The 24,630-nt window shown below is 43.7% G+C and overlaps 1 protein-coding gene and 1 long non-coding RNA gene across 2 annotated transcripts; one reads left to right on the top strand and one right to left on the bottom strand.

The window, feature by feature from the left end:
* The first annotated feature begins 7 nt into the window (after positions 1-7).
* On the top strand, positions 8-3,333 carry LOC309356568. The gene is made up of 2 exons (XR_014162844.1): positions 8-124; positions 1,578-3,333. It is a non-coding gene; the product is annotated as an uncharacterized lncRNA (long non-coding RNA).
* Positions 3,334-22,843, bottom strand: TMC7 (transmembrane channel like 7). Its single transcript, XM_081887993.1, has 16 exons — positions 22,449-22,843; positions 20,606-20,849; positions 19,973-20,121; positions 18,639-18,806; positions 18,434-18,519; positions 16,801-16,946; positions 15,396-15,543; positions 14,357-14,530; positions 13,461-13,615; positions 12,407-12,524; positions 12,060-12,157; positions 10,686-10,869; positions 9,123-9,253; positions 8,170-8,325; positions 6,327-6,405; positions 3,334-5,052 (listed from the first exon to the last, which is right to left on the bottom strand). Exons 1-16 carry the CDS (start codon positions 22,504-22,506, stop codon positions 4,993-4,995), a joined length of 2,154 nt encoding a protein of 717 aa, XP_081744119.1. The 5' UTR covers positions 22,507-22,843; the 3' UTR covers positions 3,334-4,992.
* Positions 22,844-24,630: the final 1,787 nt, after the last annotated feature.

The following is a 24,630-nucleotide window of genomic DNA, read 5'->3' as shown; positions in this document are numbered from 1 at the left end:
TTCATCCTGAGGAAAACAACACTGACCCTAGCATGGAACTTCTTGTTCAGAAACTTCGGAAGGTGACGCCAGAAGAGACCACCACATGTCAAGATAGGTTCCGTCAAGAAAGCAAAAAGCCAAGGTATGAAAACTTTAATTCTGTTGGCGAATGACAATTTTGAATTTTTAAAAATACGATACTCTAGTCTAGATGTTTCCAGGTGTGCTGTAACATCACGGTTTCATAGTTTGGCCAGAGAGATTATGCCTAGCAATAACCACCACCACTCTCCCGCCACCCACTTATATTCAACATATGGATGACTAATGAGTTAGCAGCCCTTTCTTGCCATTAACATCTGGCCATTCAGGCAGGGTAAAAGCAAAGGAAGAAGTAGAGACTGAGTCTGCCATGGATGCTTCAGCTGATATTTCTGCACTGCAGGGGGTTGGACAGGATGACCCTTGGGGTCCCTTCCAACTCTAAGTTTCTATGATTCAATGAATCCTGTACATGTGAGAAAGCACTTCATCCCCAATGCTCTTAAGGTTGTCTGAAAGCTCACCCTCTTGTTCACATCTGTGCAGTATATCCACATTATTCAAGTGTGCAGAAAAGCATTATGTGGCTGCCTCCCACTTACAGATACCATGTTTGCCAAAGCTCAGCTTACAGAATTCTGGAAAGCATGCTTGGACTGGTTTCTGGTGAATGCACTGGTTCAAGAGTAATGTTTGAATAACATGTGGTCTCATGTGGTGGTTGTTTGTATGTGTGTTATTTGGTTCAGAGTGGAGTACCTTTGAGGCTTTTAAATACTTGGGATCTATGGCTAAATTTAGGGACGCAGGGCAGTACCAAACAAAACCCACCACTTTTTTTCCCCCTGGGCAGTGATCAGATGGGAAGAGGAAGCACTCAGAAGGTCTTTTTAAAAAGTGTTCCTTGCTGGGAAGGGTAGTAAGGTTACTTTTGTTGTGTCTCTCACTGCTGCAAATTAAGCTTAATGCTCAGTTTCGCTTCCTTAATCTCCACGTACCCGAACATTATGTTTCAGTTTTACTTCCTTGTTTGGGTGAAGAGTCTACAGAGCAAAGCAAGGGAAGTGACTTTGGTTGGGTTTGATTTTCCTTTAGTTCAGTGCAAGGATGCTCCACCTTGTTTCACTCAGGAACAGTTTTGCCATCTGAGCTACATCATAGCCTAGCCCCATGGGTAGGCAAACTAAGGCCCAGGGGCCGAAACCAGCCCAATCGCCTTCTAAATCCGGCCCACAGATGGTCCGGGAATCAGCATGTTTTTACATGAGTAGAATGTGTCCTTTTATTTAAATGCATCTCTGGGTTATTTGTGGGGCCTGACTGGTGTTTTTACATGAGCAGAATGTGTGCTTTTATTTAAAATGCACCTCTGGGTTATTTGTGGGGCATAGGAATTCATTCTTTTTTCTTTTCAAAATATAGTCCGCCCCCCCACAAGGTCTGAGGGACAGTGGACTGGCCCCCTGCTGAAAAAGTTTGCTGACCCATGGCCTAGCCAGTCATTTTCTCCCTGTCTAAGTCCATTTTGTAACCCTTGCTTTTTCTCCCTTCAGTCCTCCCACTGAGACGAGAAGAGACTTGGATCATGGAACTGAGGGTGCCTGCGTCAATCAAATAGTTTATTTTTCTCACTTCCCCCAGTCGTTTTAGTGCAGATCCCCAACTCAAAGAGGACCACGTTAATTGTTGCTTCATCTTTCCTCATCATAAAAAAGGCATGGTAGCCATCGCTCTTTTTTACCACTCTGCTTGCGATTGTTTAACGCATTATTCGCTATGTTCATGGAAATCAAATCAGTAGCATTAAGATCTCAAATGCATTTTTCTCCCAATGCCTCTCCAATTTCAGTGACTGTCTGCCCAGGCTGAAGCTTGCGTCAGGTATGAATAGAGTGCCATTTTATTTTTGTAATCTTGACAGCTGATAAAATCACCCACCTGAAACGAAAAAAGCTGTTTCCACTGTGGGAATCTTCTTAAAAGAACTGACCTCTAAACAAAATCTGCCCATAATGTCCATAGACTCTTGAAATCAACGGGACTGAGCTCTGATTTTTTAAGACAGTTTAATCCGCCGTGTTGAAAGATTTTGAAATTGTCATTTTAAGAAGAGCCCTGCTGGATCAGAACAAAGGTCTGTATAGTCCCAGTAACCAACAGATGCCTCTCACGAAGACTGCAAGCAGGACATGAGCAAAACTCCCAACCATTGTTTTCCAGTAACTTGTACTCGGAGGCGTGGAACCTGGAGCTTGCAGATTGCCATCACATCTAGAAGCCACTGACAGCATTACCCTTTATGAATCTCCCTCCCTTTTAAAAAACCATCTAAATGGATGACTCTCAACAGTAGCAAATCTGATAGTTCAACAATGCACTGTGTGAAGTTCTTCCTTTTCAGACCAGTGGTTCTCAAGGGGTGTGGCAGGAAAGGATGGCAAGTATTGCAGGAATATTCAAGGACAATCAAGGAAACATTTAAACATTTCAGAGTAGCATAGTTGAAAACTATTTTTTGGAGGGGGGAGGATATCTATCCATGTCTCTCTTCAAAAGCATTGCCTATTCTTTTAGTTCTTTACGACTTAATTGTTGTGAACAGGGTCTTCCAAATATTAAAGATCAGAAAAGAGAAAGGCTTCTTTGTGTTGAGAAGATGAATTTGTCTCAAATTAGACCTAATATCAAGGAGATTACCCAGCAAAAGCAAGTTCACACCTTTGAGTTTGTATACATACTTAAGGGGAAAGGTACCATCCAGGGGTCCTTTACTTTTTCTATAAAAAACCTACTTAAGATACATATGTAAGAGGCTCGTTTATAATTATATAAGTTCTTATGATTCAAGTTCTTATGTAGCTGTGTTGTTTAATATCTTATGAACGTCCCATGGTCATATTATAAAGTAATTGTGTTGTATGTTATAAATCAAGCACTGCTAGGAGTTGTTTCTTTTTGTTTTCCAATGTATTCCTGATCAATAAAAAATTTGGTGTGGCACAAGCAGATTTTTATTCTGAAAGTGTGGCTCAGAATCACCCCCCCCCCCCGCCCGAGAACCACTACTTTAGACTGACTAGAATCTTCTACCAGGCTCAGAAATAAGGACAAAATACTGCTGTCTCCTTGAAAGAAGACTAAGTGTGTTTAAACTTTGGTCAGATTATGCCCTGTGTTTTGCAAACATGATTTTGAAGTGTTCAACTGTTGTTGCGTTAATGTTGTGCTGAAAGCTTGACCCTTGGGTAATATGATTTGACAAAGCTGAATCATGTAGTCAAAGAGAAATAAAAGCCAACTCTCCATAAAGCAGCTGCAATATATTTATTAGCATTAATTAATATATACATTACCTTTTTTATAATATTTCTTTCTTTGTTTGTTTTTAAGTACCTCTGAGGTGTGCCATTTAATGCAACAATTATCCAAAACGGAAATAGAGTAAGAAAACATGGCTACTTAATAAAGGCCAAAGATTACCAAACCCTTGGCTTCTATTTCAACACAGCAATTAATTCCAGCCAAGGATCTGGCTGTTACCTGATAGTCTGACCTACAATTTGAAAAACCAAGGTTTCTGAGGATTCTGAGTAACTATATAGCTACAAACCTACCTCAATACGTCCTTTCTTCCACCCCCATCTCATTACAAAAAAATCTTTTTGTTTTAACTTAATGACTTGAGCATCTACACGTTCGTTTTGAAGCATAATGCTATCAGCATTTTCCTGTCCCTTGCCGCTTATATTTATACCCAGTGAATACAAAAGGAGTAAGGAACCTGTGGCCTTCCAGATGTTGGACTCCAATTCCCATCAGCCCCACGCAGCAAGACCAACTGTAGTTTTAACAACACCTGGAGGACTACAACTTTCCGACCCTGGATTTAAGTGATTTCTATAGATGGCCATGGAACGCATGAACCATGGGCACCTATGGGCAGGGCTTCACAGCTATGCCTCTGAGGTTCCATTGGCTTTTTGATTAGGAAGAGTTTGTCACAGCTCTCCTAAAGCAGCAATTAAAACAAAACAAAGTATATAGTTGGGACACGTATATAGGCTTCAGCATAAAGCCATTCTTATCTGGTATGCAAAATCCAACCATCTGGCAGAGTAAATCAACAGAAGTCAGATTCTGGGTTGAAGCACAATACATGCCTAGTTTATACCCAGCAAGTCTTCAGGAAGATTTGGGGCAGCAGAGATAATTGCCCTAACATTTTTGGGGGGGGGGGTCGTACTTAAAGACAGGTAATGTATCTTCTCTTCCTCAAGCACATACCAAGTTCTGGACAGGTGATCAACCAAGCCTCTCCATCAAAGAAGTCTAGAAGCACTACATTTCACTGCATGCACTCTGTTATGTGGCTGAACCAGCACAGACCCAGGTAGTTACCATTAGGAATGATGTACTTGCATGTTATTAAGTAAAACTGATTAATAAAAGTTGATTTTTTAAAAGATAAAAAAGGAATGGCATTGAAAACAACACTGAGAACCTTTTACAAAGAGCTTCCTGGTCAAGACAGGGAAGGCAGTTCACAACAGTTTTAAAACACCCATGAAAAACAGAGGCTTAAAGTGTAAACAATGAAAATAAAGATATAACCTCACAAAGACCTCTACAATGGTAGAGATTCTGAGCACTATTTTTAAGAGTAAATTCTGCACAAACAGAAATACAGAAATCCTGTACAATCGGGGTGCATGCTCAACGAGAAGCCTAACGGGTCAACATGATAAATGGCTCCCTGAGTCACTTATGCACACCAGCCCCAGATCCGGACACAGATATTGGAACAGCTGTAGGAGACCCACATCTACTGCAAGTTACACTGGTCCAAGGATGAAGTTCCAAGTCACTTGGCTCAAGGTTCAAGGCACTAGAGTTCTTCTCTTTTTAGCATCCCCTGAACAGCAGCTCCAAAAAAACCGACTCCAAAGGCAGCAGGCATGAAAAGGCACCTCAGCTAAGTCTCTGAGCTTCAGTCAGCTTCCTGATCAGGAAAAGCTTGTCACGACTCTCCTAAGGCAGAAATTGGGTGGTGGGGTAGGGAATACAATAAACAGAGTATTTGAAGTTCTTCAATATAAAGTGCAAGTCCTCTACCAAGCAAGATCTAAACCAGATTGGGGAGCCTATGGCCTCTCCAGATATTGCTGAACTCTTATCCCTGACCACTGATCAGGGGTCAGCAAACTTTTTCAGCAGGGGGCCAGTCCACTGTCCCTCAGACCCTGTAGGGGGCCAGACTATATTTTTTGAGGGGGAAATGAACAAATACCCAAGCCCCACAAATAACCCAGAGATGCATTTTAAATAAAAGGACACATTCCACTCATGTAAAAACACGCTGATTCCTGGACCGTCTGAGGGCCACATTTAGAAGGCGATTGGGCTGGATCCGGCCCCTGGGCCTTAGTTTGCCTACCCATGCCATTGATCATGCTAGCTGGGAAAAATGGGAGCTGGCATCCAAGAACATCCCTACCCTTAACCTAAGCAAAAGCAGAGTGACTGAACAGCAGTTGGCTCTGAATAAAGAAATGCATGCATATGTTTTCATTTTTTTAAAAAACTGTGTACTACAGCCCTTTACTCTGCAACATGCAAACTGGCAGAAACTTTGAGTGACATCTTCCCAGAGGTCAGTTGGTCAAGGACAACCTTCCACTTCCCTCAAAATTCCTGTTGCCACTCTTCAGCCTGTTACTCCTTAGAGTGTGGCCAGACTTCAGTTTCTACTCCATTCATTATGATTTCCTGCCTTACTGAAGCCCAGAGAAGACTGTGTTCAGATACCTCCAAATGCTGGGACTACAGCTCCTATCAGCCCTCACCAGGACAGCTAATGGGAGTTGTAGTCCAACATCTGGAGGGCACCAGGTTGGCAAAGGCTGGTGTAAGCCTTGGACTCCATGGGTTGCAGCTTGTGGCTCTCTCTGAAGCCCAGAAACATATTTCTAGCCATCAAGATTGCAGCTAAAACAAAAACACAATGCACCATTTTAAAGAGGCAGAATATGTAAAATACATAGGGGGCAAACCTGCCAAACTCTTGCAAAGTTCACTAAATGATAGCGTGGCCTAGGAGTTAATTACACAAAGCAATGGCCTTGGTTGACATCCCAGGTTAGTAATCTGTCCAAGGTATTAATTTGACATCATGTCCTATGATCCCACAACAAATATTTAGCAGGTTAAAAAAAAAAGATGGCTCTCATCATACATTAGACTGTCAGGACAACTTGTGCATGCAGTATTTGGGGAGGGGAGATGAAGCACTGATTTAAACTTACCATAACTAATTGTTCCCTGAGTTGATTAACAACTCGTTTATGTGCTCCAGCCAAGGCAATGAAATAAAACATAATCAGGCTGTAAAACAATGGAGAAACGCAAACATCAGGACAGTTTAATACCGATGCAGGCCCAAGTTTTGTAAAACAGCATCCAGAAGATTGAGATACATACGAAATAATAGTAAGGATTCCCAGGCTACCAAATGCAGGAACAACTTCAACAAGACAGATGAAGAGTTCCTCAAACCCAGTAATTTGTCTCCAATAGCAATTTAATGTTTATCATGGATGTTTAGGGCCATAAACTAACCAATGACCTTTTTCTGCATTTATACAGGAAGCTGCCCTATACGAGCTCAAGCTTTTTGTCCATTTAACTCAGTGTTGTCATCTTTGACTTGCTCTCCAGGCCTTTGGGCAGGGGGTCTTTCCTGTCACCTGCCACCCAACCTTTTGAACTGGAGATGCCAAGGACTGTACCTGGGACCATCTGCATCCAAGGCGTGAGCCCTACATCAGCTACATTCTTCTTAGTATTTGAACAGTGAAATCCATGAGAAGAGAGGCATTGCAGTGTCAAAAGACTGCTATAATTGGGGCTGCATGTAAGGATCTAAAAGGCAGCAGGGCTGGGGAAGGGTACCAGTGCTGGAGGCCTTGGAGGTCTGATGTCAATCAAACTCAACAACAGAATCAGAGTTGGAAAGGATCTCAAAAGGTCTTTTAGTCCAACTCCCAGCCAATGTAGGGAATCCATGGGTACTGCATCCTTATCTAGTCCCTGCTTAGAAAACCCTAACCCAAGGAGTTTTTTGCCCAAGCTAGTCCTTCCCAGTACAGGGCCAGTCAGCCCGGTGGCCTCCCAGTACAGTGGTGCCTCGCAAGACAAAAAGAATCCGTTCCGCGATTCTCTTCGTCTAGCGGATTTTTCGTCTTGCGAAGCAAGCCCATTGACGGCTTAGCAGATTAGCGCTATTAGCGGCTTATCAGCTTAGCGGATAAGCGGCTTAGAAAAAGGGGGGGGAAGGGGAAAAAAGTCTGAAAAACTCGCAAGACATTTCGTCTTGCGAAGCAAGCCCATAGTGAAATTCGTTTTGCGAAGCGCCTCCAAAACGGAAAACCCTTTCGTCTAGCGGGGTTTTCGTCTTGTGAGGCATTCGTCTTGCGGGGCACCACTGTACAGGGCACCTTCAAACGTACATGGGACACTCAACCCTAGCAAAGGCTGCAACACGGTCCGTGCTGCTTTCTCCACAGCAGATGCCTGCCAATGGTGACCTCAGCAACTGAAGCTAAATAAGGGACCAGTATTCTAAGCTTGAGAAGAGGAATGGCCTTGTTTTTTTATTGAACTATAAGCTGCTCTTGAAGCCTTTGCCGCGGAAGAGCAGGACAAAAATCCTTTAAATAAACAAAGGAACAGCAGTGACATTAATAAAATAGTGCTTCCAGCGCACAACTGCGGTATCATGCACAATGGAAGAATACCGACTACAAAAACACTGCTCTATATAGTGCTAAGCGATTGTCAGAGTTAGAGGGGGAAAGGGTGGCAGCTAGACACATTATTAAGATACAGTAGATCTTTTTTTATTTTTACAAATGTACCCAAAGATATCATACTCGCAGAAACACCAGCAGTATGAACTGTTTCAACTAAATATCCAATGGTTGCTTATGCACAGCAGTGCTCAGCATCCCACCCCACACCAAAAGAAATCTGGTACATTTACATTGAACATGATCCAATAGCTGTGTACTGGGAACATTTTTCTATTGACCCCAGACAACACCGAAGAACAACATGGAAGAGATCAAGGCCAGCCTGGCCAGTGCTTACCAGACAACCATAAAGAAAGGCACTGCAAAGGCTTCTGACACAATGCCATTCAGAACCTTCTGCAATACTGGTGGGAAATGATGCGCCGTATGTTCTATGACATCCCACGAACGGTTAACATTCACAAAAGGCCCACACGCTTTTGAGGAGGGAATGCTGTTTAAGCGGGGAAGGAAGGAAGCATGTGCAAGAAAATTACTATTAACTAAGCTTATTAGTCATTTTTTAAATGCAAAAGTAACTCAAAATGACTTGAAACAATGACAAAGTAACGGATACATTAAAACCAGCATGAAACTAAAACAATAAAATATAAAACTTGATCATGTTTTTAAAGACAGAACTAAAACATCCCACCCGCTGAAGAAGGCCGCAAATAATTAAAAGCCAAAGGCCTGTCAGAAAAGGAATGCTTTTGCCTGGTGACTAAAGGTAATTAATGATGGCACCAGGTGAGCCTCCCTGGGGAGAGCATTCCACAAGCAGGGAGCCATGACTGAAAAGGCCCATTCTTGTGTTGCCATCCTCCTGACCTCCCACAGAGGGGGGCACAAGGAGATGATGATAGAAGGGTCTAGGTTGATTCATATGAAGCCCTACTCCAGTGTCTTCTGATAGCAGGAGCCCCCATTCAGAAGGTAGATGTGCCCCCACACTCTGAATTGAGACAGGGGAGAGCCTTTCTGCTTAGGAAACTCTCCCCCCAGAAAGGCTTATATGACACCTATAAAAATGTTTGTTAAGCACTAGGAAAACTCCTTTTTATTTTCCAAGGCCTTTTAGCTCGAGTGTATTTTCCCCTGACCATTTCTACAGTGAAATAAGCTGTCATCACAACTCAGGATTTTGAACACTGGCACATAAGTGGACTTGGATAGACCCAGGTGAAGCCCATTTCCCCTCCCAGCTACACAGTAACAGAGAGGCAAAGCTGTATTAAAAGGACTGCTTACTGCGTCATGCTGAGTCCCAACGGAATGAAAGCTAGAATGAGGCCAATCAAGAGCACCACCAGGAAGAAAAAGTTGGAGCTGGACGCTCTGAAGGGCCGCGTTGAAGGCTTGCATGTATGCATCAGACTAATCTGGAGAGAAGAAAAGAGCTCAGCCCAGATGCCAGAAGTTTGGACTCCTGGAGAGGAACCAGTTTTGCATAGTGGGGAGGCACTTTGAGGAAAAGAAGAGGGAAGGCCACACATACACATATACATACACATACACACACCAATCACCTGTCAGTTACTCCCAATGTCATTTGAACCAGCACCTTGCATATCTGAGCTAGCAAGTGGGGCTCAGGCCTAACCCTGAAGGGCCAGATTTTACCCAGCAATGTCCAGTTGTGGATTCCTATTCTAACCTCTATTCCTGTGGTCCCCAGACGTCTTCCCCCCAGACTTAAAATTGCCAACAGCCTCAATGTGGTTATTGTAATACACTGTGCTAGATGCTGTATGCTTTTTAATTGCATTTTTCTTTTCTTTCTTCTGTTGTATTTTATTGTATTGCACAGAATTCAAATTGTAATACAATTAACGTGCAGAGGGCGGCAATCTCCACCCCCCTCTGTACCTGACTGAAGAGAAACAAGTAGGGAATTTGCACAAGAGCAAAAATGGTTGTTCTGCAATTATTAAGTTTGCTGATGACACCACCATAACGGGTTTAATTACAGGCGGAGACGAATCTGAGTACAGGGGGGAGGTTCAAAAGGTATCCACATGGTGCTCCGAGAACAATCTGCACCTAAACATTGGCAAGACAAAGGAAATGGTGTTGGAGGAAGTGAGGGGAGCTAGCCCCATTGTATATCGGGGGGGCTGTGTGGAGAGAGTCTCTTCCTTTAAATTCCTGGGAGTCCATCTTAGTGAAGACCTTACTTGGAAGGTCAATACAGCCCAGGTGCTTAGGAAGGCCCAACAGAGACTTCATTTCCTTAGGGTCTTGCGAAAGAACAATGTTAGACAGCAACTGATTATTTCCTTTTATTGGTCCACGATAGAAACTGTTCTCTCATACTGTATTACGGTGTGGTATGCCATGGACAGAAAGTCCCTACAGAGGGTGGTGAAGACAGCACATGGTATCATGGGTTGTCCCCTGAGTCCGCTAGATGTCATCACAGGAGACCTTTGCCTCAGAAGAGCGAGGAACATTCTCAGGGATAACTTACACCCTGGCCAGCACCTTTTAAATCTCCTGGCCCTCGGGCAGGAGATATAGAAGCATGATAAATCGCATCAACAGGTTAAAGAACAGTTTCTGCCTGTGGGCCGTGAGGCTGCTGAATGGAAGACAGCAACATTCGGGGTTGGTGGTTGTATGACAGCACAGAGTGTAACAAGGACTGAAATATTGCCGGGGGGGGGGGGCTTGTTTAATCTCACTGTAAACAAGTGGTACAGTGACAATAAAGTATTTCTATTTCTATTTACAAGTCGGGTGCAGGATGGAAATTATTAAAACTGTTGTTACAGATACACCTAAGCAACAGTCAGCATTAAAAAGACCAGGTACCTTTTTAATGTAAAAGACGACAAAGTATTTTACTGCTGCGATGGCAGGGAGAAGAGGACAATAGAAAGTCCCAATCCAACAGATAGTTTGCCCGTAAACAATTTCCAGCACGTTGTCAGGGATGGCAAACTCCTGCAGACCACACCACCGGAAGGCCTTATATGAGCAATAGGTAACCATCAACCTAAGGACAGTAATAAAAAAGCCCTAGTTTACGGTCCAGCAATAAAACTAAATGAACCTTTTCATCATTTAAAGAAGTAAAATGTAAGAAACATAAGTGCATTCGTAGCTAGCCAAGTAGTGCATGGTGTAGAAATGTGGAGTTGAGGAAATATTGCCAGATCGGAAACAAGTCCAAAATTATTTCCGAGGTTGCTCTTGAACCTAACCTGTGGCACCCTTCTTGCCATGAGATTTGAGGCTGTTCCCCACCCCCAATATTGTCCCAAGTTCACACACACTTAGCATGAACGTGCAAGTTCCAAGAGTGAAGCTCACAGTCCCAATACTCCTCCTAGGTTGTCCTGCTACTGCAGCATGATGAGCTAAGCCAGGGTTTAGCATAGCATGTCAGCCAAACTCAGGCTCATGGTTTAGCTCCATCCAAACTAACCTAGGTTTATCTATGGTTTGTGGCTCAGTTATTTGTTTAAATACTGCTTAATACAGTGGTACCTCTGGTTACGTACTTAATTCGTTCCGGAGGTCCGTTCTTAACCTGAATCTGTTCTTAACCTGAAGCACCACTTTAGCTAATGGGGCCTCCTGCTGCTGCTGCGCCGCCGCTGCATGATTTCTGTTCTCATCCTGAAGCAAAGTTCTTAACCCGAGGTACTATTTCTGGGTTAGCAGAGTCTGTAACCTGAAGCATATGTAACCTGAGGTGCCACTGTATTTTCAAAAATCTCTACTTTTGTAGTTCATCTTTTAATACAGTATAGAATTCACAAGGGGAAGCTTAAGTATTTTGGACCAAGTTAGGCAGAACAGGAAACCATGGTTTCTCTACAAATGAGATGCAATAAAGTCTTGGGAGCCCATGGTTCCCAGACCCCTCCCCTTCTTTCATGCCCGCCAGGAGATTAGAGGCATCCACTAACTGCAATTCCCTGTGATGTTCAAACTCAGGCAACCGTGGCTTGCTTAAAGTAGCAATGGTTTCACGACAAGCAAGGACCTGAAGTGACCGTTATGATTCTGGCTTTTCTTGCTAGCACAGCATTTCTCACAAACTACAGATACCCAAGTTTAGACATTACAGGAAACAGCATTTTTTAAAACAAAACAAAACTGAAAGTGGTTACTTTTGGTCTTAAATTGTGTTTCAACTGTAAAGAAAGGAAATGCCTCTTCACTGAAGTTTATACTCACTTTCTTGGAAAGTCAATAAAGACCGTAATAGCAAATATTATGATGAAGTCAAAGATCATCAGCTTATACATTTCCTGGCCAACTCGAGATTCCCAGCACTGAAAGAAAAGGGGAAGGGTTTATCAAAATTAATTCAATTGATTATTATGTTTTGAGATTATCATAAAACACCACTGCATTGTCATCTCACTAAAACAAAATTCACAAAGCTACTGGAAAAGCTTTTCACTCTGGTGAGCAGTTCCTGCCAGGGTTCCTTTGCTTCCAAGCGGGTTTTAAGGACAGTCAATGGAAAGGGAGACCTTGTTTCACACGTCCCATTTTAGTTCACATATAGATCTACTTACAGGGTAGAGCTGATAGTTGTATCCACAGGCCATGCATTTTGCATTAGTACAGGACCTGATTCGAGTCCACAGTGAGAACAAGAGAACACCAATGTTGGCCAGCCTCACAAAGACACACCTTCAAAACAAAATGGAAGGAACACACCAATGAATTGTCCATTTTTTATACTATGGGGATTTTGCAATAATCTTTTTGATTACAGAAAAGCAAAAGATATCCATGAGATCGTTAAAATATGCAGCTTTAGGCATTTTAATGCAAAAGGTCAAGGAGGGGAAGCCAACTGGCTAAGGTGATTCTGCACAGAAAGCTTAGGGGAGGGATCCCTCCCTCCCATTTCATCAGTTTCAATCCATGATGGAATCTCGTAGAATCTCCCCTCCTTCTGGGCCCTTGATCCACCTCTCTTCCTTTCCCCACAGCCAATCCATGCTTTTAAAGTTGCTGCCATGATCTCTTAGAAATGAGGAGTCAACATGCCAAAGTGTTCTGCTCTCTCACTTGCCCAGAGCAGCAGAGGTAACACGATTATTTCTATTCCTGCAAGTTGTCATTGGGGTGTGTCACCCAACTCAATTTTGGAAGCAACTATAAAGAAGAAGAAGAAGAAGAAGAAGAAGAAGAAGAAGAAGAAGAAGAGGAGGAGGAGGAGGAGGAGGAGGAGGAGGAGTTTGGATTTGATATCCCGCTTTATCACTACTCGAAGGAGTCTCAAAGCGGCTAACATTCTCCTTTCCCTTCCTCCCCCACAACAAACACTCTGTGAGGTGAGTGGGGCTGAGAGACTTCAGAGAAGTGACTAGCCCAAGGTCACCCAGCAGCTGCATGTGGAGGAGTGGGGAATCGAACCCGGTTCCCCAGATTACGAGACTACCACTCTTAACCACTAAGCGCAAAGAGTGACCATTTGGCCAGACACGATGAGGGAAGCTCAACCAACCACAAGGCGCTACCAGACCTAAGAACACCAGAATAGGTGGCGGCAGGTGCACAGAGTTGGAAAAGGACCTATTTCGATATCGTGTTATGGAATTGAGCAGAGCAGATGCTTACCTCATCAGCGTTAACCGGATTTCAAAGGCTGGTGAGTAGTCTTCAAATTTGATGAGAACTGAAAAAATTAATGGGGCAATAAAGTTGGCCATCGTAATCACCATGGAAGGTAAGTACTGTACTATGAGGTTATCGTCAAATCTCGGTTTGTGGTCCTGCATAGAGAGAAAGAAAGGAAAAGGAAAGGGAGGAGTTGTTTCTCTGATTAGTTACAGAACTCATAAGAACATAAGATGGGCCAATGGCCCATCTAGTCCAGCATCCCGTTCTCACACCCATAGTGTCCAAGCAGATGCCCGTGGGAAACCAGCAAGCAGAACCCAAGCACAAGAGCCCTCTCCCCTCCTTTGGCTTCCAGCAGCTGGTATTCAGAAGTATTACTGTCTCAAAACATGGAGGCAGAGCACAGAAACTCACAATTGAATAGCTTGTCAAGACCTGTTTCCTGCTGACCTGATCTTACAGTAGCAACTACAGCTTCTTTCCCAGCAGATGGAAACACACTTGGTCCCTGATTCTTCAGTTTTGTCAGCTATTCCCTCTGCTGTGTACTTCTCTCCAGCTGATAGCATCCCCGTATCTGCACTCAAGACACCAGCTGCAAAACTCCCATGAATGTACTTTCAAGTTCCCCAAAGTGTCTGCCTCTTGCATGCGTGGGAAGGTGCACAATTCCTAAGCTCATCAGCCACCTTTTCTGGCATCTTCGTTCCTCTCCACAACTGTTCTACTGCTAACAACAGCTTTTCAGAGTTTAAACTGGACATTCTGATAAATTCTCCAGGGAGTCACCATATTTGTAGTGAAATTACAACTCCTTGGAAATGGCGACAGTTATTCCCATTGCTTGCCCTGCCTGGAGAGATTTGTTTATAAAAATCTGCCATGCCACTTACATTGGAAATGTTTTCTTGTGAGTAGACTGTTGCTCTATAGATAGAATAAAAGCAAGCTGACAAAACAGCTAGGACAACGCAGTTTAGGAATATTCTCAAGCAATAGATGCGTATTTTCTCTCTGGTGGTCCTCTCTGCAACTTTCTGCCTTAGTCTCTCTTCCTCCAAGTCAGTCTGTCAACAGAAATTCATTCACCAATGTTATTTTTTAAAACTAAACCCCAACTTTGGTCAAATGATCCCTAAGGAGGCTAACAACAGATTAGCAACATTCTTTATTATTATTACCTACCCTTCATGAGCAAAGTTCCAGGACAGCTTACAACAATTTTAAATTCAGAATTAAAAACAGCATTTAACTCTTCTCTTGGTGGTGAAGCAGCCAAATGTGATGCCGGAGACATTCTACTGAAGCCTCTCATCCACCTCTGCTATAATTGCTATTTATTCTACACCCACTTTCCTGGGAGTAAGCCCCACTGAACACGGAAGGCTCAGACAGGCTTACACAGTAAGAGTAGTTTCTCAATTTTTCTTACATGTTGTTTATGCTATGATTCACTCACCGCTATTTATTTAGATTTCTCTCTCTCTATGATTGAGATGTATATTATGACACATAGCCCAGTTTGACATATAGATCATATAATTATAGAATTATAGCAATGCATGAAGCACATGGAGTTTTTGGGGGATGGGGTACACACAAGCCCCCTGCAAGAAAAAATTGCTATATAGAGTTCTGCTGCTCAAGTTTCTGGCCACTCCATTTCATTTGTTCCATCCACACCTGATTTCCCACCCACACCTCCACAAGTCAGACGGCATTCCATGGTCACTGAGCATTCTTCACTGGTCTGTTTTGCCCCCTACCATCCCTAAAAGTATTTCCCCGGTTTTTTTTGCAATTCTGCAAACCTTGGGAGTTCTCCAGACCTGCTGCTGCCTCCCTCTGGTGTTTAGGTAGTACTGTTTGGGGTACATTTGCAATGGCAAGTCACGACCTGAACATTATAGAGAGACTGAATGATACACTCACTTTAAGCTCATAGTGCAAGCTGCTATGCTTGAGCCGTGCAGCATTTACATCCGTAATACAGAAATCCCAGCCTGCGAATATTTTGTTGCAGTAGCTCTGAAACTGATCGTCGTTGCGTACCAAGCTTTGTTTGAATCCATCGACAGATCTGGAAAAAGCATCCCCGAAAAATGAAATGCTTGATTAGTAACTTAAAGATTTTCCCATTTGTATGAGTATACATGGAAGAGTAAACTCATTCACAGCCAGATCCTACCCATGGACACTCAGAATTAAGTGCTGCTTAATTCATTTGAATTTCCTCCAAAGTAACTCTGCATAGGATTACACTATTAAGGGACGAAACAGACAAAAAGCATTTCATGATTTTCCTGTTGCTCTACTGTATAGCTTCAGCTGAAAACAAAATATTTCTAAATGTTTGACTATCTACCTATCTATAAACACTCCCTAGAATTATTATCAATTTGATTTATTCCCCGCCCTTCACCCCAAGGTTCCAGGGTGGGTCGCAACAATTAAAACTACAACACTGAAAACAGTTTTAACGAATTACGATCGGAAGAATAGGGTGGGTCCCAATATACACGAATGTCAGGGAGAAAGCAGGTATGCAGGATTTTTTAAAATTGGGGAGCCCTGAAATATTCAGTACCCACCCCCCAGCAGTCTCTAGTGATACAATCCAGTACCAGTTTCTATGAAAGGATTTACTGATCACGAGGCAAAGCTCTTACTTGCCACAAAGTAAGCCATGATTGCAATCAGGGCCAGCCCCTGAGAGTAACCACAAAATGTTTTCCCCCCTCACCACGAGAGAAGTAGGGGGTGAGTGAAGATTCACATCAGGAGCTGCCCCTGTGGATCCTGATCCCTGAGGCAGTCACCTCATTTTGTCTCAAGGGTGGGCCGGCCCTGAGTGCAACTCTACACACTCTCACTAGGAAGCAAGTCCCATTGAACTCAAGCAGAAGAGACCTTTGCAAACCTACAAAAAGCACCACTAGACATCACAGGGAAGCTCCTTGCCTGTTTTACTACCCACATCATTTTCAGCCCAGTTTATCAAGTAAGAGAGTCTCTGGGGTGGGAGTGAAGGGAATTCCTGACCTATCAGATGGCACTTCCTCCTGGGGGCCTTGAGCACTGCTGCTTCTCCAGAGGGAAGGGCCGCCCACATTCCTGACCAGACTGGCAGAGCAAGGACCTCCTCAAACCCCTCTAAGGTTTTTTTTTTTAAAGGAATTGTGCCTGCGGCATAAATAAAGGATAACTAAATAAAGGATAACTAAGGTATGTTGAACATTAACCATTGCGACAGGAGAAAAGATCATGAAGAAATAAGAGAAATGCAGGGGAAAGACCCAAATGGGCCATCGCAGCACACACTTCAAGCTAACTTTACCTTTTCACGATCCAGAGAAAGCTTAATGAAAGGTAACCCAGCGTAGTCAGCAAATAGGCAAGCGGCACATGGTATTTCAGGAGGCCCAAATAGATGGTGTCTACTGTGTAATAGCCATAAAAGAGACTAGTCATTTCCAGAAAGCCCTGCAAGAATTTAGCAGAGAAGAAAGTTACTACATAGAAGCACACAACGGTTTACAGACATGCTCCCGAGTCTTTGCCAAGTGCCAAAAGCAACTATTTGAAAACACATGGTGCTGCACCCCCAATAAAGCTCTTTACCTATATGGAAAAGCCTTCAGCTGTGTAAATCAAGATAAACTGGAAGAGTCCCAAAGGGTGGTATCCAATGAAGTAGCTCAACTGGCACAAGCATTTCCATTTGCACAACAGAACTTCCCCTACCTCTCCTCAAACTCCACTCATGCCCTCCTTGGAGGGCTGGGGAAATCCCCAGCACAGATTTAAGAGGAACATGGGGGGGGGGAGGCCAAGTAGAGGGAGGGAGAAGTTCCCTTGCACAGTCCGAGATCCTTGCATTAAGGAAACTACTTCATTGGATGCCATCCTATGCAGTACAGCTGTCTATAAAGGGAAGAGAGGCAGGAACCATATACACTGCCCTAAGGTCTTTGGAGGAAAACTCTTCCATTGAAGTAATTTTTTTAAATGTAAAAATTAAATACAGTGGTACCTCAGGTTACAGACGCTTCAGGTTACATATGCTTCAGGTTACAGCCTCCGCTAACCCAGAAATAGTACCTCGGGTTAAGAGCTTTGCTTCAGGATGAGAACAGAAATCACGCAGTTGCGGCGCAGCAGCAGCGGGAGGCCCCGTTAGCTAAAGTGGTGCTTCAGGTTAAGAAGAGTTTCAGGTTAAGAACAGACCTCCGGAACGAATTAAGTACATAACCAGAGGTACCACTGTACACCAGTTTTACAATGCTACAGCTAGAAGGACAAGAAACTTAAAATTAAAGCAGGGGTTCTCAGGATGCAAAGTTCTGCATTCAGTAATGTATGTCACATGCACATTATGGACGCATTCGGAAAAACAAGTATCTACTTAATAAACCAATGCATGCACAGGCTTCAGGCACCTGCAAGCAGTGGCTCTGCACGAGTGAGTGAACACGCAAGCGGCAAGGCTGCACTGAATGGGATAAATCTTTACCTGTCAAAGGGAACTATGTTTAATGTGTTCTAAGGAAGCCAAAATATAAGGCGACGGATCAAAGCTGGTTGAACAGGAAGTAATGGGTCAGTGCTTGCATGGCATTGTAAAGCTACATACACACCATACACTTAAAGCACATTTCCCCCCCACCCCCCAAAGAATCCTGAGAATGGCAGTTTACGCCTTGCCGAGCTGAAATTCCCAGCACCCTTAACAAAACTACAGTTCCCAGGATACATTGAGGGGGCGAATTGACTTTAACTGCACAGCGTGTACACAACCTGAGAGTCTCTACTCTGAAGAGCTTAGCTTTAGAGATTTACCCTGCCCAATGCAGCCTTACCATTTTGCCCAGAAAGTGGAGGGAGGGGGCTTTCTACCTCCTACTGAAACCCTCCACTTTTGTTTTTGAATCTGCTTCTTTGGATTTAGCAATATATGTCCAAATACTTACTGTACCCGTCAGCAGATCTATAACGTAACTGTAGAAGTAAATAAGTCCCTTGGTACCACTGACAACATAAACTGTGCAGTGGTGCTCTGTAGATAAAGAGATCAAAAGAAAATAAATTGAACAGAAGGAGTGAAAACAGCCAGATGCTCGTCTGCTATGTCTGTACTTGCGAACAGAAAACAGGTTAGTAGGAAGAGTGTGTTACCTATGCTCTTCAGGGGAAGTTGAACGTAGCTGCCATTGACCGTTCCATGTTTGTAAAAGGCACTAGGAAGGGTGATAAAGGTGAACACAAGGAGAAAGATCACAATGTTCAGGATCACGAGGAATCGTAGAAAGGAAAAGTAAGACTGGATCCCAGTGCCAAACTTCCCTATGAAAAGAAAGATTTAATTTATGAATGAACACATTTACTGTTAATGTAAAACTGTGGGCACATGATGCAGGTCTGGGCCTGGTTGGAAGATCCCCAAGTACCCTGCCTCAAATTCCATAGTGGAAGAAAGGTGGGCCCTTTGAATGGTCTCAGTGTGCACATAATACTAAGCCAAACCTTGGCTTAGCGTGAATGTACTGCCTCCCAAGGAGCAGATTATAACCACTTGGTTCCTTCACAGGCCTTTTAGCTCAGCACAGCACCTAAGGTTTGGCTTATCATATTGTCCAAACCTGGAATTGTGGTCAAGATCTCTGCTCCTTAACGACGACAAACTTTGGTGACAGATCATGGTTAATCAGGAGAAACTTTAAGCACAATCCCAGGTTTGGACAACACGCTAAACCTCTTCAGTGGTAGCCCGCTCAGCTGTGGAATGCTCTTCCAAAGTTGCCTTGTCTGTCACCATCACAGGAATCTTTCCTTTGCCAGGCAAAGACACTTTTGTTTTCCCCAAGCATTTGCCCCCCCTCACTGTTCCCTCCATCATGAGATTCTGAGGGTGGCTGGTTATCTTCCCTCCACCCACCACTTCAAAAGTACACAGAGATAAAGGAGGAAGTTGAAGAAATGACATTTACTCTCACTTCTTCTTTTCAAGGTTCAGCTCATCACCTGAAGATCTGAACAGTTGCCTCATCCTGCAGTTGTGGGGTGGGTGACTTGTGACATTGTCTGTCTGTGAACGTTGAGTGCATTCTTTTTAAAACTGGCTTATTTAAATGCATTGTACTTTTGGTGTTACTGTTTTAAGCCAAGTTAGTTACTGTAATGGCAGAGAGCTGAAAAAGGAAGGAATCGGGAGAGAAACGTGTGTTGTATGTTCTGCAGAAGCTGCTGTTTCTGCACTATCTTCAAAAGCAGCCTCAGTATATAACACATTGCAGTAATCTAACCTAGAGGGGTTTTTTGTATTTTTATGTTTAATTTGTTTGTGGATTTTAGCTGTGTCTTATTTACAATTTCATTTGTGCAATTTCTTTGTGGAGAGCTTCTCAGTCAACCAGTTTATAAATCCACTGAATAACTGAATAAAAGATGTGAAAAAGACAATGAAAATAAGGAGCAAAATCAAGCAGCATACAAATGAATAAAGAACTTACCCTCAATACTGCGGATGTCATGTCCCCAAAGTTCAAAGTAAGATGACAGTTCTCTGGTATCCTCTACAATTTTTTTCCATGATTTGCTACTTATCTGCCTCCACTGATGCCAACCTGACATGTATCTTATGTTAGCCGCCTGAATTTCCCTAGTAAGATAAAACGAAATAACATGACAAGATCATTGGGGGTTTCATTTTAGAACTGGTGAAAATGCAGGATTATTTTAAAAAATAAATAATAACAACCGCACATGATGCATCCCAAAGCAATTTACAATATAACATATAAAGTTTAAAATCCCTTAGCTTACAATTTCCATGCCTGGTGGACCATGAGTGAGAACTGCGAATGGCCATTGCCTATATCATAAACTGAAGGGGGAGGGTTATACTTCTGGAATTAATTTTTCATCTTAACACAAAGATTTGGATTCTTTTACTTATGTCATCTTAACCTAAGTCCCTTGAACATGGACCAATGCTTAGGAGCATGGTGGAGGCAAAATGACTTACTGCCATTTAGAAACAATTTTAGAAAATAATAAAATCCATTTCCCAGAAGCAATTTTTACCCAGAAATGGACCCCACTACCACAACTACTATACAGCTCAATGAATTTCTCTCTCTAACCTTAATCTTCTCTTCTCTGCAATAGTTAAGGCATATTCTCTCAGCGGCTGTGCAGAGCCTGGGCTTCCTGGTCCAACTCTTTCTAGGAGGCTGCTAGTCTCGCCAGAAGCTGTCCGTGCTAAACTGCGGTAGTCCCGCAATCCTCCTGCTGAAGTTCTCCTCCTCAACATAGACTGGTAACTGGGTAGTTCTTGCAGAAAGGCAACAGTTGGTGCTGCATACTGTGAGTCAAGAAGGAAAACCTCTGCAATAAGAAAAGGGGGAAAAGGTTAACAAATTAGCTCCCAAGCTCAGTTGGTTAAAGCATTGTGCTGATGCCAAGGTTTCAGGTTTGGTCGGCTGGACAGCTGCATATGCCTGCATTGCAGGGGGTCGGACTAGATGATCCACCATGGAGGGAGGATGGTGGTGTTGGGAACAAAGTGTGCCATGTTCCCATGTACAATATATGCGCCTCTAACACCTGGTTTGCATCGCATAGTAAGCATCCTTAACCATGACCTGTAATCATAGGAAAACCTTGGCTACAGATTGTGATTAATGATAAGAGACTTCAACCATGATGCAGAGTTCAGATGACACAGTAAGGCAAATCTTGGCTTGCCTGCTGCATTGCACTGACCTAAAAAGCACAGGGAGCAGCAATCTCATCAGGGGGGGGGGCAGCAAGTCCAGGTAAGCCATAGTTCACCATGTGAACAAGGCTGTTGTTCTGGACTAATTTAGATAGCACTAAATAAATTAGCAGCTATCCCATTATTAAATTAATATCACTCCTATTAATGCTATCAATACCATATATTATTGTTATTATTAATCATTAAATTTGCATACTGCCCTCTACCTACAGGACTCAGGGCGGTTTACAAGATAAAAACACAAAATACATAATAAAAAGACCAACAACCCAAGAATCCCCCTTCCCCAGCACATTTTAAAAGGGCATTGGTTATGTTTATTATTATGAGCTCTCTCTGAGCCTCAGGTATGGGCCCCAAAGGAGGCGGCTAAAAATGATCACATCATTAAATTAAACCATTTCACAAAACTGATGAAGTGGCACTTCTAGCCAACAGAGTTTTTACACCGTGACAAATAAACCGATGTTTCTCTAGTTAGTTTTTAGACGGTACCCACTCAGGCCTCTCCATGATGATATGAAGCACAAAACTCGCAGGCACCCAACATTTTGTTGATTTTGAACCCCTTTAAGAGCACAAATTCGCTCTAACCGGAAACATTTTTTTAAAAGTTTCCCGCAGAGTCGCAACATGATCCCGGAGCAGGTTTACTCAGAAGCAACGCCCAGGTGACCTCAGCGGGCTGCATCACACTCGGAACTTAACTCAGCGGCGACCCGTTGAAAACTAAAGGGCCGAAATTAGTCGTGCCTATTCATCTTAACATTTTGAGCAAAGGCTAGCATTGGCTGCAACCCACGGCTAACTCCGGCCCATTCATAAAAATTAAAAAGGGCCTACCCTGAGCATGGTCAACAGGGGAACAGAACCCCGGGGGATTTATTTACTCCCCAAGAAAGCAAAGTTGCAACCTGCAAAAAGCGAGCTACCTGCAAATAGCGAGTTGCAACCTGCAAAAAGCGGGCAAAAAGCGACTCGGTTCGCTTGAAAAGAAGCCGGAGCAAACGAGGAGCAGCCCCCATCTCTTCCCCGCCACCCCTTTCGCATCCACGGCGCTCCAAAGTGCCCGCCCCCGTCGCCGCCGTTGCCCACACATTTTACGCGAGAGTAAAAAAACAAACCCGCGCTGTTCAACGGAACTTTCTCCCAAGTAAGACACCCAAGAGGCCGGCAACGCCGTCCCCGTCCCGCCCTCGACCCACCGTTGCTCCCCCAGCCGGGGCTGTCCCGCCTCGCGGCGCCCTGCAGCTGCTCGCCCATGCTGGCTGTCGGGCGGCCTCTCGCCGTCGTCGCAAACAAAGCCCTCCGCCGCCTTTCTCAGGAGAGGCGCCGCCGCCGCCGCCGCGGCCCAGTCCTGACCGGGTTGTTTCCGGCCCTCTCCGGGGGAGCCAATGGAAGCGAGCTCGGCTGCTGACTGGGCCGGATATTATTGTTGTGAGGGAGGCCGGCGGGGAGCGGCCTCAGCGCCTCGTGGTGCCGCCGCCCGAAACTCACGTTCGTTTGTTTCGACTTGTTCACGCTTGTGGCTCTTCTCCCTTTTCCTTCTGAAAGTTTTAGGTATTAGAAGTCACCCCCAGAACTGGCGCCGCCTTCCAAGATAATCATGACTTCATTATAGAGCAATTATAATAACCCACCTGACTGTTCAGGAGCCTTATAGCCTCATATAGACCCTGGAGAGACCTGTCAGGAGTAATGGACCGATGGTGTCAAATTGTATGGGAAACGGCCTTACTAGTGTTAATAAGAATTCTAAGGTCTCAGATACATAGAATAAATGTTCATGAATGTACAAGACAGGCACATAAGTATATAAACCACATAGTCTGAAATAGTACAGGAGAGCAATCCTGAAGCCATTTTGACTCTTCCCAAATAGACCTCAAACATTTCTCTGCAAGGAGGAAGGAAAATGGGGAAAGCTCTCCAATTGTCCTTGGACTGTAGGGGCTTACACCTCCCTGCAAATACAGTCTGGCAAAGTACCTGTTAAGTTGTGCAAACTATCAATATGTGTAGGAGATTCAGGAAATAAAGTCGTCTTTGGCGATCACTCTAGTCAAGTAAGATTGTCTTCCATGAACACTTTTAAAAGTGAATCCGTAAGTGGCTGTGGAGGACAATTCTGGATCCACACATCCTTCCGTGGTGGGGACGTAGGTTTCTAGGTGGGGGTTAATCACGGTGAGGATTTGCGAAACATGCCTTCCTCTTAGCACGTTTCTCCCTTTTCCTGAGTTTGAGTGTCTTCAAAGTCCGTGACACCTTTGGTAAAGGCTGGTCTCCAGTTGGAGCGCTCGCAGGCCAGTGCTTGCTAATTGTCGGTGTTTATACTACATTTTTAAAGATTTGCCTTGAGAGAGTCTTTAAACCTCTTTTTTTGACCACCAGCATTACACTTTCCATTTTTAAGTTCGGAATAGAGTAGTTGCTTTGGAAGACGATAATAAGGCATCCAAACAACATGACCAGTCCAATGAAGTTGATGTTGAAGAATTATTGCTTTGACACTGGTGATCTTTGCTTCTTCCAGAACACTGGCATTAGTTCACCTGTCTTCCCAAGTGATGTGTAATTTTTTCCAGAGATACCATTGATGGAATCTTTCCAGGAGTTGGAGATTGCGTTTATAAGTGGTCCATGTTTCACAAGTGTACAGTAACGTTGGTAGTACAATAGCTTTGTAAACAAGCATTTTGGTTTCCCTGTGAATGTCCTAGTCCACAAACACTCTGCACTTCAATCGGGAGAAAGCTACACTTGCAGAAATTGGGCAATACTGGATTTCGGCATCAATGTCGGCCCTTGTGGAAAGCCCAGGTAGGAGAAGTGATCAACACTTTCCAACATTACACCATTGAATTGGATTTGTGGTACTGCAGAGGGGTTGTTTTGTGCTTGTTGGTGCAGCACTTTGGGTTTTTTGGATGCTGAGTGATAGGTTAAGCTTTTGCGAAGATATTTGGTATGGTTTGGAGGTCAGCCTCTGAGTGTGCACACACTACGTTGTCATCAGCATACTGAAGCTCTATGATGGAAGTTACGGTAACCTTACTCTTTGCTTTCAGCCTACTCAGAGTAAAGAGCTTTCCATATGTTTGATATGATTTCTACTCCGGTGGGGAGTTTCCCTTCGACAAAGTGTAGGATCATGGCAATGAAAATAATGAATAGAGTTGGGGCGATAACACAAACCTGTTTAACACCTGATCCCACTGTGAATGGTTCACTTTGAGAGTCATTTTTATCTGTGGTTGTTGATGTCATATTATCATGGAGGAGCCAAAGGATGTTCACAAATTTATCTGGGCAGCCAGTTTTCAGAACAACAGTCCACAGGGCATTACGCTTTACAGTGTTGAAGGCCTTAGTCAGATCAATAAA

Source organism: Podarcis melisellensis (genome assembly GCF_964234715.1).
Source record: "Podarcis melisellensis genome assembly, chromosome: 14".
Lineage (NCBI taxonomy): Eukaryota > Metazoa > Chordata > Lepidosauria > Squamata > Lacertidae > Podarcis > Podarcis melisellensis.
The sequence above is the reverse complement of the archived record's forward strand: the minus strand, read 5'-3'. Positions and strand labels throughout refer to the sequence as shown.

Excerpts from the sequence above, each read along its gene's own strand:
- TMC7 (XM_081887993.1), bottom strand. The coding sequence starts at position 22,506 with ATGGGCGAGCAGCTGCAGGGCGCCGCGAGGCGGGACAGCCCCGGCTGG. Across the intron at positions 12,525-13,460 it reads ATCCGGTTAACGCTGATGAG|GTGTGTCTTTGTGAGGCTGG; the intron begins GTAAGCATCTGC and ends TTTGTTTTGAAG. Across the intron at positions 5,053-6,326 it reads TCAGGGAACAATTAGTTATG|GAGAGTCGTGACAAGCTTTT; the intron begins GTAAGTTTAAAT and ends TTTCTGCCTTAG.